General features: G+C 36.5%; 1 protein-coding gene across 1 annotated transcript in view; it reads right to left on the bottom strand.

Annotated features, from left to right (window-relative positions):
* Nucleotides 1-18,428, bottom strand: part of SKIC3 (SKI3 subunit of superkiller complex) — a 50,483-nt gene that overhangs the window by 6,766 nt on the left and 25,289 nt on the right. Inside the window, exons 27-37 of the mRNA XM_026719130.2 lie at nt 17,635-17,728; nt 15,680-15,757; nt 14,516-14,640; nt 13,869-13,992; nt 12,062-12,283; nt 10,506-10,578; nt 8,528-8,581; nt 8,337-8,433; nt 7,683-7,811; nt 2,443-2,564; nt 1,429-1,587 (exon numbers count right to left, since the gene is read on the bottom strand). Coding sequence (XP_026574915.1) covers nt 1,429-1,587; nt 2,443-2,564; nt 7,683-7,811; nt 8,337-8,433; nt 8,528-8,581; nt 10,506-10,578; nt 12,062-12,283; nt 13,869-13,992; nt 14,516-14,640; nt 15,680-15,757; nt 17,635-17,728 — 1,277 coding nt within the window. The remainder of the gene's footprint in view (nt 1-1,428; nt 1,588-2,442; nt 2,565-7,682; nt 7,812-8,336; nt 8,434-8,527; nt 8,582-10,505; nt 10,579-12,061; nt 12,284-13,868; nt 13,993-14,515; nt 14,641-15,679; nt 15,758-17,634; nt 17,729-18,428) is intronic.

Here is an 18,428-nt window from a genome sequence, read left to right as displayed (position 1 = left end):
ATTGCTCACTTGTCAACAGGTGCCCTGGAACTCTAGTATCTAATACAGTCCTTATTGACCTGAGAAATAATTGATCTGGTATAGGATTCTTTTTCCGTTTTCTTACCATATTAAATGGGTTGACGGATGCACTTAGTCTGGCTCTTCCTCAAAGACAGGTTTGGCATGGGTGACCCTTCTGGTAGAATATACTACTGCAGGCACATCTCTCCACCTCATCAGAGCATTACAAGTTCCTCCCCTACAACTAGGGAGTATTGTCATTATTTTGAAATGTTTAATTGTTAAGAGAGGTACAAAGAGGATTTCGACTAAATGGAAAGAGGGATTGTACACTTATGTCATTGGATATTTTTGTTAATTTTACTGAACCTTTGTTGATCAATAAGGGAATTCAAAATTTAGAGATGTGTTTCTAGAAAATAGACTGAGGTATGGAATGAAGTTGTGTATTGTAATTTAAGAGATAAGAGATATGTTTGCTGGGGATGAAGGATGAACTTTCTTTTTCCTACTTTCTCTTTTGGGGAATTTTTTCCCCACTTCCTTTTTCATATACATACACATATACACACAAATAATACACACACACATAGTATGTATGTATATGTGTGTATGTATTTATTCTTACATTACATTTCTGCAGTTTTTATCTGCTTAATATAATTCTTAAAAATTATTTTTAGATAATAAACACTAATTTATTTTCCAAAATTTGTATCATCCAGACATACTGAGACAAAAATTCATTACCTAGCTTATTCTTTGTTCTTTTGTTTCTTGGACATGATGTCAAAACTTTTGCTTCCAGTAATGAAAGAGCCCGCTTTTCTGGGCAAAACATCAAGTACATTTAAGTGCAGAGGTACGTCATTAAAGACAACTATGCAAAGACTACTTGGATTCTAAAAATCACCTGGAGAAGCCACCAACTACCATTGTGCTGATGCAAGATTAAGAATTATTGACAGTATTTATGTCAACCTCTATTGACTCTAGTGTCCTGATGGTAAAAACAACAGGGCAACTGAGCAGTCCAATTTTAAAATTTGCTGCAGTTGCAAAATGCACAGACCAGCAGTTTTTGATTACAATACTTGTCTGCAATGATCAGAGAAATGCATTCCCAATGTATGGGTAGAGACATGCCTGCTGAAAAGATCCATGTTGAAAACCATACTTGTCTATGAGCTTCCAATTCCTGATTTGACCACACTGAGTTGGATTCAAATGTAAGGATGTTCAACCAAATTCACATGGTGTATGCTAAAGTTTGAGGTGGGACCTCTAAAGTCCACTTTACTCCAATTTTCAGCAGGCTTTCGGAAGAAGGCAGACTACTTATTCACAGTACTAGGGTGAAGCGGTCCCCATGTTGTGAAATATAATACAGAGAACCCAATCATGGATAAATGTAGGCAAACTTACATGCCAGGCTGTAATCAATGTGGAGTTGGAGAGAACTGCCTTTCGGAGCTCTTCCAAAATGGCATCAGGAAGCTCTTTGTGAGACTGCAAAAGTGGTTTGCATTGAACTTGTCTTAAGAGCAGGTACCACATTGGCTGTTCAGGAAATTGTTTTAATCCCTAGAGGCAAAAAAGGCTTTTAGTTCCAAAGAAAATAATTAAAAACACTTCACAAAAAAGCGGAGCTGTTATTCTAGCATCACAATTTCAATAAGTCAAAAAATCCAGTTATTTCAATTATCAGTGAGAAAAAAGAGGAAAGATAAGAAACCACTGATTCTATACTCTGATTTGGTGGAAATCAAAATACTTTCATGATGCTTAAAATAAGATTCCCAGCACATTTTAATCAAGCAGCTATGTTGGTTCCATGTTTCATGTAGCGAAGCTATAACTTCAAGCAAGTTCACTGGCAATTGATGCATGAATAATTGCAATTCAATTAATTTCTACCTTTTACAAAATCATACTTTTTTATTTTTTCGTGCTATTTATTTATGCTGTTGGTTTTGTTTGGGTATTTTTAAAACTGTGTTCATGCTTTGAATGACTTGTAATCTACCCCCCCAAAATGAATAGCATACTGGACATATTATAAATATCATAAAATATATTAGAAGCACCTGCACCTTACTAAATTTGTCAGCTGCTTCTTTTTAATTTACAGTAATCCCAAAAGGAACCCAATGAGCTAGTTAGAAGAGGAAAGAATGCAGAAGACTAGTAAACTAAAGGCAAAATATTTTCAATATTTACAATCAAACAAATTTAAAGAGAATCACAGCCTTTCCACTGTAAGCAAAACCAGTACTGTAACTGCTGCATATTCACCATCATTTTTCATATGGTTTCACTGAGATATTCTGACATGGACAATATCTGAAGTAATTTTTAACCCTCTGGATCAGGCTTTCTGAGTAACTTTACCTATTATTTGACGAATTGTAGCACAAGTCATCTTAACATTAATCATACCTTTTCACAGAGTGCCTCAGCTTCTGAAGTTCTGCCTGTCTCATTTAAACCAGTAATAGCTTGGAAAAGAGACCATTCTTCGATTTCTTGAGCTCTGGAAGCTGGAAGTTCTTTGTCTTTAGCTACAAAACATATAAAGTGCATCATTTCATGTATTAATCCCAACTCTTTATAACAAAAAGTATGCTATTCTGATATCAGTATGAATAATTGTTTTTACATTAAAGCAATCCACATTTCATTCATATAAATTTTATTGAATTTACAATTAAAAAAATAACATAACAACATTACATAAGAAACAGAGAGAGAAAAAGAAGAAAGAAAGAAGAGAAAGAGAGAGGAAAAAAAAAACAAACCGCTCGGTCTTGCGACCGAAAAAGGAGAAGAAGAAGTATAAAAGAGAGAAAACAAAAAACAAAAAAAACAAAGAGACGGAAGAAAAAAGAAAATACGTTAAAACCAGACAAATATTCTTTTTGACAGTCTACAAGATCCAATTCTCCTACCTTACTTTAAATATACACATCTTATCGCTATTTATGGATATTTATGCTTATTTATGCTCATTAAACAGTCTATCTCTGATATAACCAATTATACCATGCATTCCAATTATTATCAAATGCTGAAGACTCTTTATTTTTAAGAGCTATGGTTAAATTGTCCATTTCTGCGCAGTCACATATTTTCTGAATGACCAATTGATCTGTAGGTAAACGGGATGATTTCCAGCATTGGGCAAATGCTAATCTGGCCGCAGTTAGAATATGAATTATTATGTATTTCGTCTTTTTAGGAAAATGTTTATCAGAGATCCCTAGTAGGAAGAACTCTGGTTTGTATTCAATTTGATCTTTGGTTATCTCCTCCAGCCATTTTCTAATTTTTTGCCAGTATTTCTGGGCTTCTTTACAGGTCCACCACATATGAAAGTAGGTTCCCTCTATGTTTTTACATTTCCAACATTTTGGACTAGAGTTTGGGTTCATTTTCGCTAACCTCGAAGGGGTAAGTGCCATCTATATAACATTTTATACATATTTTCTTTGTACGCCGAGATTTCGTAATCTTAATGATTCTATTCCAGATCTTTTCCCATTCTGTTAATGTAATGCTTCTTCCAATATTCCTACTCCACTTTATCATGTTCCCTTTCACTATCTCTTGCTCTAATTCTACCTCCAATAAATATTTATAAAATTTAGAAATATTATTTTTATTTGATCCTAATAAGATTTTATCTAAGTGTTGTAATTTGCTATAAATTCCAAACTCTTTGATATCTTGTTTGTATCTACTATGGATTTGTATATATAACCACTGATCAATTTTAAATCCCTGTTCCTGTAAATCCTGTCGAGTTCTTAGTTTCCCTAAAGGATCTAATAAATCTTTATATTTAGTCATTTTTGTTATATCCAAATTGTTGGGATGAACCATTGCCTCCATTGTTGAAAGCCAAATCGGAATTTTTAAATAATGTTTTTTACATATTTTTTTCCAATTAGTTAATAGTGAATCTCTAATAAGATGTCTATGAAAGTACGCCTGTTTAGTTTTCCCCACATCCCATAGAAATGCGTGCCATCCTCTCTGAAGGTCGTGCCCTTCCAAGGCTAGAGTTCTTTTATTCCGTAAATTGACCCAGTCTTTTAACCATAGTAAATTGGCTGCCCAATAATATAATTCCCAGTTTGGAAGCGCTAGCCCACCTCTACTTTTTGCATCTTGTAAGGCCTTAATACTGATTCTAGCTTTTTCCCTTGCCAAATAAATTTAAGAGTTACCTTATTTATATCATCAAAAAAATTTTTGGTAATTTTATTGGGATTGTCTGGAATAAGTAAAGGAGTTTTGGTAAAATGTTCATTTTGATTGTGGCAATCCTGCCCAGTAAAGAAAGCTGCAACTTATTCCAGGATTCTAGATCTTTCTTAATTTGCTGTAACAGTTTATCATAATTATTCTCTTTGAGTGATTTACTATGTGGTGTTAACCATATGCCTAAATATTTGACCTTTTTGTTGCCTGTATCCCCATGGTTTTTCTAATTCTTTCCTCTGGTTCTCTGTTAGATTTTTAGTCAGTAATTTCGTCTTATTTCTGTTGATCTTTAGTCCTGCTACTGAACCATATTGTTCTAGTTCTTTTATTAGATTATGTCCTTTCTCCATGGGATCCTCTAGGAAGAAAACCATATCGTCTGCAAACGCCTGTAATTTATATTCCTCTGCCTTGACCCTAACCCCTTGAATTTCAGGATTTTGTCTTATCCGCGTTAACAATGATTCTAAAGCAAATATAAATAAGAGGGGTGAGAGAGGGCAACCCTGTCTAACGCCCTTTTCAATGCTTAGTGGGCCTGTTTGTTCACCATTAATTAGTATATTGGCTTGTTGGGTATTGTAAATTGTTGTGATAATATTCTCGAATTTAGTGCCCAGATTCATGTTATAGATTTTTTGTATTAAGAAGTGCCAATGTAAGTTATCGAATGCTTTCTCCGCATCTAGAAACAAGAGTGTAAATTGTTTCTCTGGATGAGCTTCATAATATTCTAAGACGTCAATAACGGTTCTTAAATTGTTTTTAATTTGGCGGAATGGAAGGAAACCATTTTGGTCTTCATGAATGTATAAATTTAAAACTTGTTTTACTCTATTCGCAATAATTGAGGTAAATAATTTATAATCGGCATTTAAAAGTGAGATTGGTCTATAATTGTTAATATATCTGGCATCCACATCCTCCTTCGGAATTAACGCAATCAACGCCTCCCTCCATGAGTCTGGCATTTTGGCAGCCGAAAGTACTTCGTTAAACACTTCCAGCATCAGAGGCCCTACTAAATCTAATGTGGCTTTATATAATTCTACTGGAATCCCATCTGGACCAGGGGATTTATTATTACATTGATTTTCCATTGCAGATTTTAACTCAGACCATGTAATATCCTTATTTAGTAATTCTTTGTCTCCTTCCCCTATTGTTTTATCATTCGTATTCTCCAGATAAGTTCTTATTTTATCCTCATTGATTTCTTCTTTTTATATAATCTTTGGAAATAGTTTAATATAATATCCTTTTTCTTCTCAATCTCATGTTGTGGGATGCCTTTCTCATCTATTAATTGGTGTATCAATCTCTTTTCTTTTTCTTTTTTAAGTTTATAAGATAGCCATCTTCCTGGTTTATTAGGCGTGTTCAAAATAATTTTGTTTGGACCTTCTCAAGCTAACTTCTAATTTATCTTGTTCAATTAAATTCAGCTTATGTTTGGCTAGTATTAACTGATTTTGTAGTCCTTGGGTCTTAGGGGTTTTTGTAATTGTGTTTCTAAGTCTTGGATTTGTTGTTGTAACGCGTTTTGTTGGGCATAAATTCTCTTTTTTCTCATAGCATTATAGGAAATTGTTGTGCCTCTTATAATTGCTTTCATAGTATCCCAAATGTTCTGTTTTGAAGTTGTTTCATTATTATTATCTTTTAGAAAATAATTTAGCTCCTCTTTCAGTTTATTAATATACTCTTCTTCGTTTACAATTTGGTTATTTAGTGTCCATCTTTTTTTTATTCGTCTCCTATCCCTCCAAATTAGCTGTATTGGGTTGTGATCAGCCCATTCATTCGGTAGAATTTTGATTTCTTTTATTTCATTAGCCAAGTCCAAATCCATCCAAGCCATATCTATTCTGGTCCAAGTCTTATGTGGGTTAGAATAATATGTAAATTGTTTTCCTTCAAGATTCCGTTCCCTCCATAGATCTTTTAAATTTAACTCTCTCAACATTTCCTTACATGCTGCAGAGAGTTCCCTTTTCCCCTTCTTGTTTTTCCCTATATTACTATGGTCTTTCTGGTAGTCTGCAATGGAGTTAAAATCGCCAATCAAGCAAATGTTTCTTTTTTCAAAGCCTACTATTTTTTGGTGAAGGTGTTTAAAAAATTTCCCCTGGTCATCATTTGGGGCATAGATAAAGCAATCCACATTTCAAAAATATATAACCATGTTTCAAATTGTAAAACATTTAGCATGGTGAGAAATTTTGGCTTTGGAAAGTTCATAGTTAAGATCTCCTATTTTACATTATCTTCTACTCCTTAGATTCCAACGCTCTAGGAACTTTTTTATTTTTGGATTAAAGCATTTTGCTGCTACAATCAACAGTTGGAAGAAATTAAACAATGTCTGTTTTTATGATAGTTGTACGAGGGAGTAAATTTTCTAATTTGTATGAGTAAATGTACTAATTCCCAAAATAATTGATAGGATATAGGCATATAATGTGTTACATGAGCTGCTGACATAATTGATCATCAGGAAAGACGAATCACCATTGGGTGAATTAAGCGCTTACATTTTTACTATGTAACTAAGCTTTTCTTTAACTGTAAGATAAATGTTTTTGTGATCTATGGAAAGGGTCTGGTTAGAATGCCATTTGTTATAGGAGTTTTGTATTTGCAAGAAGACTTTGGAATACAGGAAAATGCAGGTTTTGTTAGCAATGGTATTTGGAAGTAGAATTTCTGTTGCTAAGCAATGCAGTCATAAAATGTGACCACACCACTTAATGATGCAAAGTCCAGCACTTCTGGTTGCTGTCATTAAGTGAATCCCATGTCCTCGTTAGGTACAACATCATGTAATTGCTATTTACAAACTTCTGCCAGCTTCCCCATTTACTTTGCTTGTAGGAAGCTGGGACAAAAGGTTACAAATGGCAATTAGGGGATTGTGAGATGCTGCAGCATTGTAATTGTGACCTGGCATCTACCTTATGTAAGAGCCAGAAGGCCCTAAGTCATAGTCTTTCTCTCTAGTCAAAAAAAAACCCCTGAGAATAGACAGGACTTTTACTGTACAATGTACAGATGTCAACTTTCTGACACTCTACTGTTAGACCTTCTCTAGCATGCCAACCAAATTATACAGCTTCTTTCCCCACAGTGTTTGCAATGATTGTTTAAAGCAGGGCTTTGCTGGCTGAGGAATTCTGGGAGTTGAAGTCCACAAGTCTTAAAGTTGCCAAGGTTGGACACCCCTGCTTTAAAGAGACTTACACATCTCTAGGTTTTACACAATTTCTATAATCATCCTTAAATGAACATGTTTTTCTACCTATACTGCATAGACTTTGCTGCAGCCCAGTGTACCAATATTTTCATTAATGATCATTTCAGTTAAAAACAGCAGTAAGAACAGTTGTTTTTTTAAGAACTAAAAGCAGCCTTACTCTTAGCTGAAATTGCACTGACAATCATTTTTTCCAGATGTGTCTGCTTGGGTTGCTTATTATGCAGATGAACAATTGTGTTTTCTGCATGGCAGGCAGCCAAGAGTACAGCCCAAGCTGTAGGATCATCTGAAAAGATACAAATGCAAAGAAGATGTCATTTTCAAATTAGACCATCAAACTGTTAAATAATTAAACAACTGGATGTACACAAAACATAAAACTTAAAGTAAAAAATGAACAAATCACTACAGCCTGAAGGCCTAAGTCATATAAAAAAACTTGGTTCTTAGATGCTTATTATTGTTTAGGTCCTTAGTGCTTAGAGTGATGAACTAGGACTAGAGAAATCCAGCCAAATGATCCCATTCAGTCCCAAAGTGCACTAAGTGACTTCTGGCAGTCGTTATCTCATAATACAACATGCTGCACAGGATTATTGAGACAATAAAACTGGAAAACATATACCACATCTGCTGTCATGAGCTGCTAGAGAAAATATACATATAATCAATAAAAAAAAATTAGTATGTAATTTGTCCTTTTTGTCTTGAATCTATCAATCATTTGTTAAAATATAATCTGAAAAAGACCAGATCAGGGTCAAATTTAAGAGTAAGAATTAGCAGCTCTAGATTTAAATATAAGTGTCACCTGGGGAAAGATGAAGTGCTTTTAGAATATTCTTTTTGTTTTCAGCTTTGTGACATCCTGTGGCCAGTTGATTAACTGCGGTATTCAGCAAGGCTTTCTGAGCAAAAGAATATAGAGCAAATGCATATTTTGATTTTCTAAAATAGAAAGTATTGTTCAAAGGTAATATTTTCAATATCAGAAACACTAACCTTCCCATGATTTAGATCAAGAATACAAGCAATACTTCCTGCCACAGCTCCGCCCTGTCAGAGCAAACATTAAGAATGACATTTCAGAATATTACAAAACTGACTAACAGTACATCAGAATAATTCTGCTGCCATTTGGCAAAAATGGTCAAATATACAGATTTAAATATTCTAACAAAATGAAACCATTTTTTATCTTTTCCTTTGTGTATGTTTGTTAACATGAGATAAATCTGAAATGAAAGCAGTGGAACTGAGGAGAACTAAGGACTTTTAAGTGGAAAAACTGCATCTCGCCCACCGATCCCCATGACTCCATGGAAGTGCTGGTGGATTTTGTATCCTCATACATTATCTATAGTTTTGCAGCAGGTGATTTACAACTGGTTGAATTTTTTCCCATTGGTAGAATCATTCCTCTCCTAAATGGCTTTATGCAGTAGTTCATGGGAGGAGGTAGTTTACATTTTTCTTCACCACAAAAGGCAAAACAAGTAATGAAAAACATGATCGCTGCCATTTTTGGTGCTTGCCCATTAGCCATTTGTGATGGTGTGGAGAGGAGGGTGAACTGGTCGGTGTTTGAAAGGGGCCTAAGTATTGGTGCCGAAAGTATGTTAGAAAAAAGTTTTCGGCTTCCACGTGCCCTATTTTCAGCCTCTGTGCATCCCATTTTCGGGATGCACAGAGGCCAAAAATGGGATGCACAGAGGCGGCAACAGGTGGCAGCGGTGATGGGCAGCGACGGTGCTAATGGGTGGAGGCAATCCCCTCAGCCTGGAACAACTGATCAGTGGTATTCCGGGAGGCCAATCCAACCGTCAATCAGCTGCTCATGTTAAATCAGGCTGGGCTGAAGCTGACCAGGCTGTTTGCTGTTTTCTGCAAGGAGGCAAATTGCTGGGAGGCAGAGGCCGAAGGGTGGGGACCGGTGGGTGGGTGGGGCTTCGGCAACATTTGCTCTATAAGACGCACAGACATTCCCCCCCACTTTGGGGGGGGGGGAATGTGCATCTTATAATCTGAAAAATATGGTAATAGCTGAATTAACATCTATTTATCTAGTGAGAACATCTCATTATATAACCTTAGCCCTTAAGAAAATGATGAAGATAAAATAATTTTGCAGGAACTACAAAATAGACATACTGTAGAACAAGAGACTCTTGCAGAGGATTGTAACTGCCACCAGAAATAGAAGAGAACGTGCTTTTCCAAATAACAATTATCCCCTATTATAACCCTACTATAAATTACCTTTTCCACCAGCACATCTGTTATTTACTAAAGAGGTCCATGAATCAGCATACATGTATTTCAGCTAAGGAGAACTTTTGAGAGCGTAAAAGCAGTGCCATTTTCAGCAGATCTCAATCTTTTCTCATTAACATTTCTCACATAATTGTGGAAGGACCCACTGTCACAATTAGTTTAGCTCATGATATTTACTTATATCTGATTTTATCCAACTTTCAGGATATCTGTACCCCAAAAGCAGCTTAGAAGCAATAAAAAACATTGTAGATAAAAATGCAATAAATATTACTGCAAAAGAAAAAAATCCTGCAGGAATCCTGGCAGGATTCTTCACACTGGGCAGCTGATGAATTATGGATCTATGGAAAGCTAAGAACAGGTTTCACAGTGCAATCTTCTGAGATGGTTGTCAACCTATCTTCCTCCATTTCTTTTCAAAGAACATTTTCACTTAGCAGGTAATAATAATGACTTGTGTCTGTGTGTTTATGATAACAAAAGGGTACAACTAAGCAAGCTGCTATGTTGGTAGTTATCTTTTAAGTTTTTTAAAAAACAATATGACAATTCAAAGTAGAACATATTGAAGATATTTGCTTGTCGAAATGTTTGAACCATAATGTTGATGCAAACTTTGAAAACTCCTTTCGGTACCATATGCTCATTTAATAAATCTGTAATTCAGCATGTATGTACTGCACTCTCATCTATGCATATTTACCTTGGCATTTTGTGGCACGTACCGTGGGACCAGTCTTGACAGCAGGGACCAGAGGGCAGGATTATCTGGGTTGCTTAGGTAAGAGATCATGGCAGAGTTAAAATCACAATTTTCTATATAGTAGAATCTATCAACATAGACTGAAATTATAAAACATACTTTATGTTTAACTGTTTTTAATATAGAAGCTTCTAACTTATGTTTATAATCCTTTGTGAAAATTGAAAAAACAATAAACGGGTTAAATAGAATTAAATTTCAAAACAATATTGCTAGATGAAGTGCATTTTTAAAAACACTCCATGGTTCAATTCGATTCTAGATTTTGTTAAAATAATGTGGAGCAAGTAACCTTTGCTAATCTGAAAACTGATAGTCATTCATATCTGATACCATCAATGAAGCACAACGGGGCCATACAGGTGGGTGTTTAGTTTGGCTATAAAAATATGTTTAATACATGTGAATCTCCCAAATTTGAACTTTGCACATATATTATCAGTAATTTAATTCAATGTAATAATTGATATGACAAATCAATTGCTTCTAAATTCATTTACATGCAGTTCTAAGGTTATGCCCACTTATTCAGAATCATGTAAAGTTATGATGGCACTAGATGAAAGGACTCACAAAAGTTGCAGCCACTGAAGCATTGTCACTATTACATGTTCATGATTCAGGTGATGGGAAACTGACTTGCAACTATGACAGTTGAAGCATCCCATGGTCACTATTTGCTGCAACCTTCCCTACCAGCTTTCCACAAGCAAAGTCAATGGGAAAGCTGGCAAGTGGTCACAATCACTGCCACACCCACCCACTCACATTTTGTAGTGCCCACCTGCAGCATCCTCACCTACTCGCAATACCTGTTTGCTTATCCATACTCTGTAGTACTCACCCACAATATATAGTGCCTGCTTGCTATACCTGCCTTTGGCTCTCACCCACCAACCTACTTGCCTGATACTTTCACCTCTTCCTGCTTTGCTGTCACATGAGTTCCTTACTTAGTGGAGTTATGATAGCAACCAGGACTGCCATTACTAAGTGATGCAATTACATGACCTCATGCTTTACAACCATATTGCTTAGTGATGGAAATTCCAGTCCCAGTTGCCATCATAGCCTAAGGAATACCTGCAAATGTTACTATATTTAACATTTAAATGTAGACTTAACAGAGAAGTATCAGCAGGTAATGTTTTGTTCAAACATCCTGACTTCTATTTTTAGTCAATAGAGCTGTCTTACGTTACCTAAATTGAGAACGCTCAATAGTTTCCCCTAAATAATAGAATAAATGTGAAAAATACTTCGTATTAGCTGGATAAAAATCCTACTTAACTCCAGAGGGGGAGAGTAGTCATCTAATTACATCTACTTTTATTCTGAAGATATCTCAAACTGCAAGCCTCTACATTACCACAGTTCAAATGTAAAACCCACAGGACAACTTTTGCAAGTAAACTCAGAGGATTTCAACATTGCACCTTTCTTTGGGGAATGGGTGTTAGGCAAAAGTAACATTGCTTGCTTTATATTTTACATACCTGTGGACATCTTTAGAAACTTGTCTTTGAACAGCCAGGTGTCTGCCTTGTAATGCATAGACAGCAGATGCAAGAAGGCACCTCTTATAAACATTGTCTTTTTTCCCTGTGTGCTTTAACAGTTCTTTAAGTGCTGCGGTTGCAAGTGTAGCATCCTGCTTGATCAGCCCTAAACTGCACAAGGCTTGCAGGCTTTCCATATTAGGCTCCTGTAATATAGAACTGTAAATGCAACACAGAGAATTTATTACTCCAAGGAGCATAGCCTTAAAGTATAATATGAAGAGTCTGTTGCTTACTCGGCACAATGTTTACAATTCAAAATGCTATCTTATACCTGAAAACTTTTATTCTTATGAAGCAGTGCTAAGTGCTTGGGGTGGGGTGGGGGTGGGGAGCTTGTTCTGCATTTAGAAGATCCTACATTTGGGCTTAATATCCCTAGTTGAAAGAAATCAGTCCCATCTCCACACTCAGAGGCTCTAGAGATTTGCTGCCTGGTGGCGAAGATCCTTCTAAAGTTCTCTGACTCAGTAAGAACAGGTTTTCCTTTTTAGATGAATTTTTAGTCCTACAGAACAATGCAGAGTACAGATTTATTTTGCTGAGTATGGCAATTACTAGTCTATGAATCTGTTTACATCAGGGACATTTATGATCCAGGACTAACAATAGTAACATTCAAATTTAGGTTTTGCTTATATGTCAAATAACTAGTCAAATGATTTCCCTGGGAACTCTCTTCCACGGAACAGTTTCTTTCAGAAACCACTATTTCACATGCCTATAAAAGCTATAAAACATCCCAAGGGGGGAAAAAGTTTAATAAATGGCTGGCTAATAAAAATTGGAGGCAGTAAAGTCAGATTAACAGGTAGCTGGGTAATTTGGCAGTAGCTGAGAAATGCCTTTGCAATCTACTGTTGTAATAAGGAATATCACACTGTTCATTGGAAAGTGGGATAATGAATTGTTCTCATGATTTACAAATGTAACTGCATGCTAGGTTGTTTTTCTTTAGGCAATCGTATCATATATCCAAATTAATCTCATGAAAAAGAGGGGAATAGGGAACAAATTGGTGCAATAGGTCTCAGTCCAAAGCTTGATTTTATTCCTGCTTCCATCAGCCTTGAAAAGAAATCCAATAGTGCCTGATGCGTCACTGGAGATGTGGAAGAAAAGGCAGGTGCTATAACCATCTCATGCATATTTCATCCTCAGCTATACTCAACTATGAACTAAACCCTAAAGGATCAAAAATCAGACAGTATTTTGACTCTATTCTTTTTTTCCCCTTTCTGTAAATGGGAAAGCTAAAATATCCCATGTCAGGCCAATTTGGGATTTCCTTTCGATCTAAACTCACAAACTTCTGTACTTCCGTATGACTGAGGACTATTTTCCAACTCTGCACCTTATTCTGAGTGTTCTCACGTTTTTAGGTACTCATCACCAGTGAGTCTGTTATTAAATAGAAGTCATGAAATGGGAATATAACTGCAACCCTTGTAAAAGAAGTTTTCTTCTTCAAAGCTTGTCAAACTTCCCTCTCCCCCTCCCCTCCCCCATCTGCATTCAATCTTGCCAAGCCATAAATTTACATTTTGTGACTGCACTGTGCAGTTCCTGAGGGGAATTGTTTTATCTTTCATTTTTTTGAAAGTTGCTTCTGCAGACCTGGAATTTCTTCAAGTCAGCAAGGATCTCATTTTGCGTACAGTTCTCTAAGCTTATTAAAAGGGATTAGGATGATTCTAAAGTACTTTAATGGGTTTAGGAAAATACGGCTGCACTTACTCCTTACCATTTAAATAACAGGGTCTTTGCAGCATCCACTTGATTTTGTTTGTATTCTATTATTGCAAGGGCTGTTAATATATATGCTTTATCTTGTTCAGATTCTGCAATTGCAAGTGCTTTTTCATAAGCTAGGAATAAAAATGAGAAATTAAAACAATGGCAAGGAGCAACCGTAATCAAATTACCTGCCCAGGAGGAGGGGGATGAACACACACGTGATCGTGGCCCCCCCCCACACAGACAGAGCATTCCTGTGCTTGCAGGTGTAATTATTGCTTATATCTGATTTTGAAACAGGTAGGTTAAGAATTGCCATTGATATAGAAATCAAGGCCTATTAGAGTTGACAGACCCCAGTTCAACAATCTATGTCAGCACAATAAACAAGCATGGAACCAAACTGCAGCTCAGGCCTAGGAAACAAAGCTAATTTGGGCAAAGTTTCAGAGATAATTCACATTGTTAATATGGTGGTTAGTGGTTAGAACTAAGCTGCACTTTGGAGGAAGTTTTGATGAAATCAATTTATGACTGTTCTTTCTGGGGATTAAATGCTTGTGATCTTAATACTTTACCAAGTCATCACAAAATCTAAATATTGATTTTCACACAGATTCTTCAGAGAAGATATAGTACAATGGAAACACTTACCTTTCTGACTTTCTTGGAAATGTCCTTTCTTGAAGTAAGACAGAGCAATTCCTACAATATCATCAAATTCTATCAGATGAGTTGCCAAATAAGCCTTGATGGCATCATCACACTGGCCAAGAGCACTTTAAAAAAAAACAGGACTAAGTCCAATTAGAAAAAAATAAATTACACATATAAATTCAACTAAAAATAAAAATTTGGGGATGAAATTTTTCCCTTATGAATAGTGCTTGATAATTGAACAATTTTGCAATGGTATTACTTTAGATGTGATGATCCACCCAAATAAGACCGTGTCTTATTAATTTTTGCTCCAAAAGACACATCAGGGCTTATTTTCTGGTTAGGTCTTATTTTCAGGGAAATCTCATACTAAAATGCATCCGTTTGGCTGACAATTTTAACTAGGACTTATTTTTGCAGTAGTCTTATTTTCGGGGAAATAGTATAAATGACAAGCATGAATGGTGAAAATTCATGTGATAGTTGGTGAATGGTATAAAACTTAAGTTCAGAAGTGAACTGTTTGGCTATAAAGTTATCCGAAGATAAAATTTAACAAACTGAGTTTAACCTTACATCTCAATGTGTTTGAATGTTAACTGTTTCTCCATTGCATACTATAGGAACTGATTACCTAAGAGCTAACAGTAAGCAATTTGTGCTTTGAGCAATCAACATTTACAAGGGACATAGAATAAGTGCTATTATCATTAGCCAGTGAGTGGGTGTAAAGTTAAATATGTCTTTTATAATCAATCTTTTTCTTTCAGTTTTAATAAAGAGTTCCTATTTTACACCGAAAAAGTAAAATAAAATTATTTGCTGCCAAATTTTTGTGAAATGATTTCAGGAGGCTCTGGGTTTGCAAGATATGACTGGAAGCTCCTAAGTTGATTTCCACAATACAGTGGCCCCCAATCTTTTGGGCACTAGGTTCCACGGAGAGAGGTTTTTCCACGGACTGGAGACGACATGGTTTTATATGCTGCCTGCATCCTGCGGGTGGGGCTTCGCTTGTTTGTGCGGCCCTGTTTCTGGCATGCTGTGGAACGGTGCCAATCCACTAACCAGGAGACATGGTTTTCATTTACTACTTACTTTCTAGAACTGAAAATCTTAATTTGATAAGAATAATAATATACTTAGTTTGCAACTTACCAGAGCGCTCTTCCATAATTTCTCATCACTATATTATATCTTTCTCTGTCATCAAAATTTGTCAGCAATAGAACTGCCCTGAAAAAAAAAATCATAAATAAGACTTCCAAATATTTCAGTGTCAATAACTTTCGTATGAAATGCTTGAGAAATTAAAATGTCTATATTTTGATGACAGAAAGACACTATTCTGATTTTGTATCTAGAGTTTTATCTTTATCATTGTATTTGTTAAATTTTAGGCATATAAGTTTCACCAAAAGGATTAACAAAGAGGAGAAATAAAATTTTAAAACTAGAAAAGTATGACCTAATGTTTGAATGGCATGACTTTCTATTATACAATAAAGTTTAAAGCTAATGTACATTTTAAAAATTCTTATATTAGAAGTGCCATATTAAGAATATGAAATAAATGTAATTCCAGATTTTGCTCTAAAATGCCTTTATGTGTCTTGGTATAAGATATATTTTATTGAAAAGAAATAGCAGCCAAATAGGTGGTGTCTAATCTCTTCTTAAAAACTTCCAATGTTGGAGAATTCACAACTTTTGGAGGCAAGTTGTTCAGCTGGTTAATTGTTCTAACTGGCAGTAAATTTCTTCTTAGTTCTAGGTTGCTTCTCTCCTTGATTTAGCTAACAACTGTAATTATTTTAATCTTTTTCTACTTTTATTGCTTTCTTAATTTTCAAGATAGAATTTAATACAAGAAAAAACATTTAATTTTAACTATATTATTTTTGCCAAACAGAAGCCACTGAACATGATCTGCATTGCCTTTCAACTCTTTAACTAAATTTTCTCACATCTAAACATCTTTCATGGATATATAAATAAGCATGGAAACTTGCAGTACATGGAATTCTGCAATTGGGATGTCTTAACATTGCTATTAGGTCAAACTAATGAAAATTATTTTAATTTTAATATACCGTGTTTCTTCAACAATACGCCCCCCCCCCATAGGAAGACCCAGCATGTTTTCTAGGCATAAAATGAAATTAAGCCCCTCCCCCCAAATTTAGGCCTAGTTTAAAACATGTGAAACTGGGGGGGGAGGCGGGGGGAACTTGCCACTAGGAGTGCCCCGCGGGCAGCTACGCCTCGCCATCAGCCACTCCTAACAGCCAATCATGGTGGCGCATGGAGGGCTCCCTTACCCCTCCCTTACCTGGGTCAGCAGGCGGGCAGCACCGGCGTAGATGTCCGGCAGCGTTTCAGCCGCTTCTCAGGCCTCCATAGCTTCCACGGTTCCCACCGGTGCTGGCGCCTCTCTCGCTAGTGCCATCTCCAACAACAGTGTCTGAGTCGCTCCCGCTTTTTCCCCATCCCCGTAACAACAGGAAAAAAAAGATTTTGCAGTACCTGGGAGCGCTTTTGGTTTAATCCCGAGCAGCTGGGTGGACATGACCATGGAAGCGTTTCAGCCGCTTCTTGGGTGGGGGAGCCACCTCCGTAACTTCCATGGTTCCCACCGCTGCTGCCGCTGTTATTGGAGACAGCACTGGCAAGAGAGGGAGAGCTGCAGCTCGGCCTGGGTGCTTGGAATGCAGGAACGGACTGCGCACCGGGACTTTTGCAAACTTGCAGAGCCCGAGGCTGGAACACCAAGGATAGCAGCAGCAGAGACGCTCGCTTGGCTCTTCTCACGCCCACCCAGCCGCTCGGGATTAAACCAAAACGCTGTTTTCCTGTTGTTATGGGGACGGGGGAAAAGCGGGAGCGACTCAGATGCTGTCGCTGGAGACGGCGCTGGTGCACGGGGGTGGGGGGGGAATTAATTCACCCCCCGAAAAGATGTCCTAGCCGTTTTTGAGGGGCTCAACAAAAAATAAGGCCCGGCCTTATTTTGTGAGAAACACAGTACTTCTGGCATGTATCATGTATTTACTGGAGAAAACATTGAACTGAAGTTGCCATTGATATTTTGAATGTGTATTTAAGAAGGTTACCTTTGATATGTATCTGCTGCCTGTTTCTTCAGCTGAAGATATTCATTCAAATAACCAAGCATTGTGAAAGCACATGCATCATTTTGGATTCTTTCTGGGGGGGGGGGATTCAAAATGAAAAAAGAAAATGGGAGAGTGTACAAAAATAATCTGAAATTTAGATTCCAAAACATGCTACCAGAACCATTTACAGAACTGAAAAGAAAAACTTTAAAATAAACACATTGCATCATCTGTGGGTTAATGTAGAAATGATAGGTGATCATCTTAGATAGAACTTCAAGAATGCACATTTAAATCTTATTTTACACATTATCCTTTACCATAGAACAGTTACTATCCCAGCATATTTGGAGATTACAGCTTTTAAAATAGCCAGTACAATAGCTCTGGAGGGTACCAGACTGGGGAAGATTGTGTTATATCTCCAAGTCTGGGTTTTACTTTTAGCATATTTGTAAAATTAGTAAGGGAGAAACAGTGTATCACTATTCTAGATTTCAGTTATACAATATAGGAGCATCTCTGCTGGCTCATTGCCTTGTTCCTAATGGTGGCCAGCCTCTGGGATATTTAAAGACAAACCAAAACAATGTAATAGTCTTTCCCTGCTTCTCCAATCTCTGGAACATAAATGTATACTGGAGAGGTTCGGTGAGGTTCTACTAAACAGTCATGGCTAAGGATAAATTATCAATTGATTCTACATGAAGCAGCAATGAAAATCATTGGAAGTTGCCATGGTGGCAGTGGTTAGAATGTAGTACTGCAGGCTACTTCTGCTGACTGCCGGC

Source organism: Pseudonaja textilis, chromosome 2, assembly GCF_049901715.1.
Source record: "Pseudonaja textilis isolate UNSWEBS1 chromosome 2, rPseTex1.2, whole genome shotgun sequence".
NCBI classification, from domain to species: domain Eukaryota; kingdom Metazoa; phylum Chordata; class Lepidosauria; order Squamata; family Elapidae; genus Pseudonaja; species Pseudonaja textilis.
Note: the sequence above shows the minus strand (reverse complement) of the source record. Positions and strands in the feature narration are given on the sequence as shown.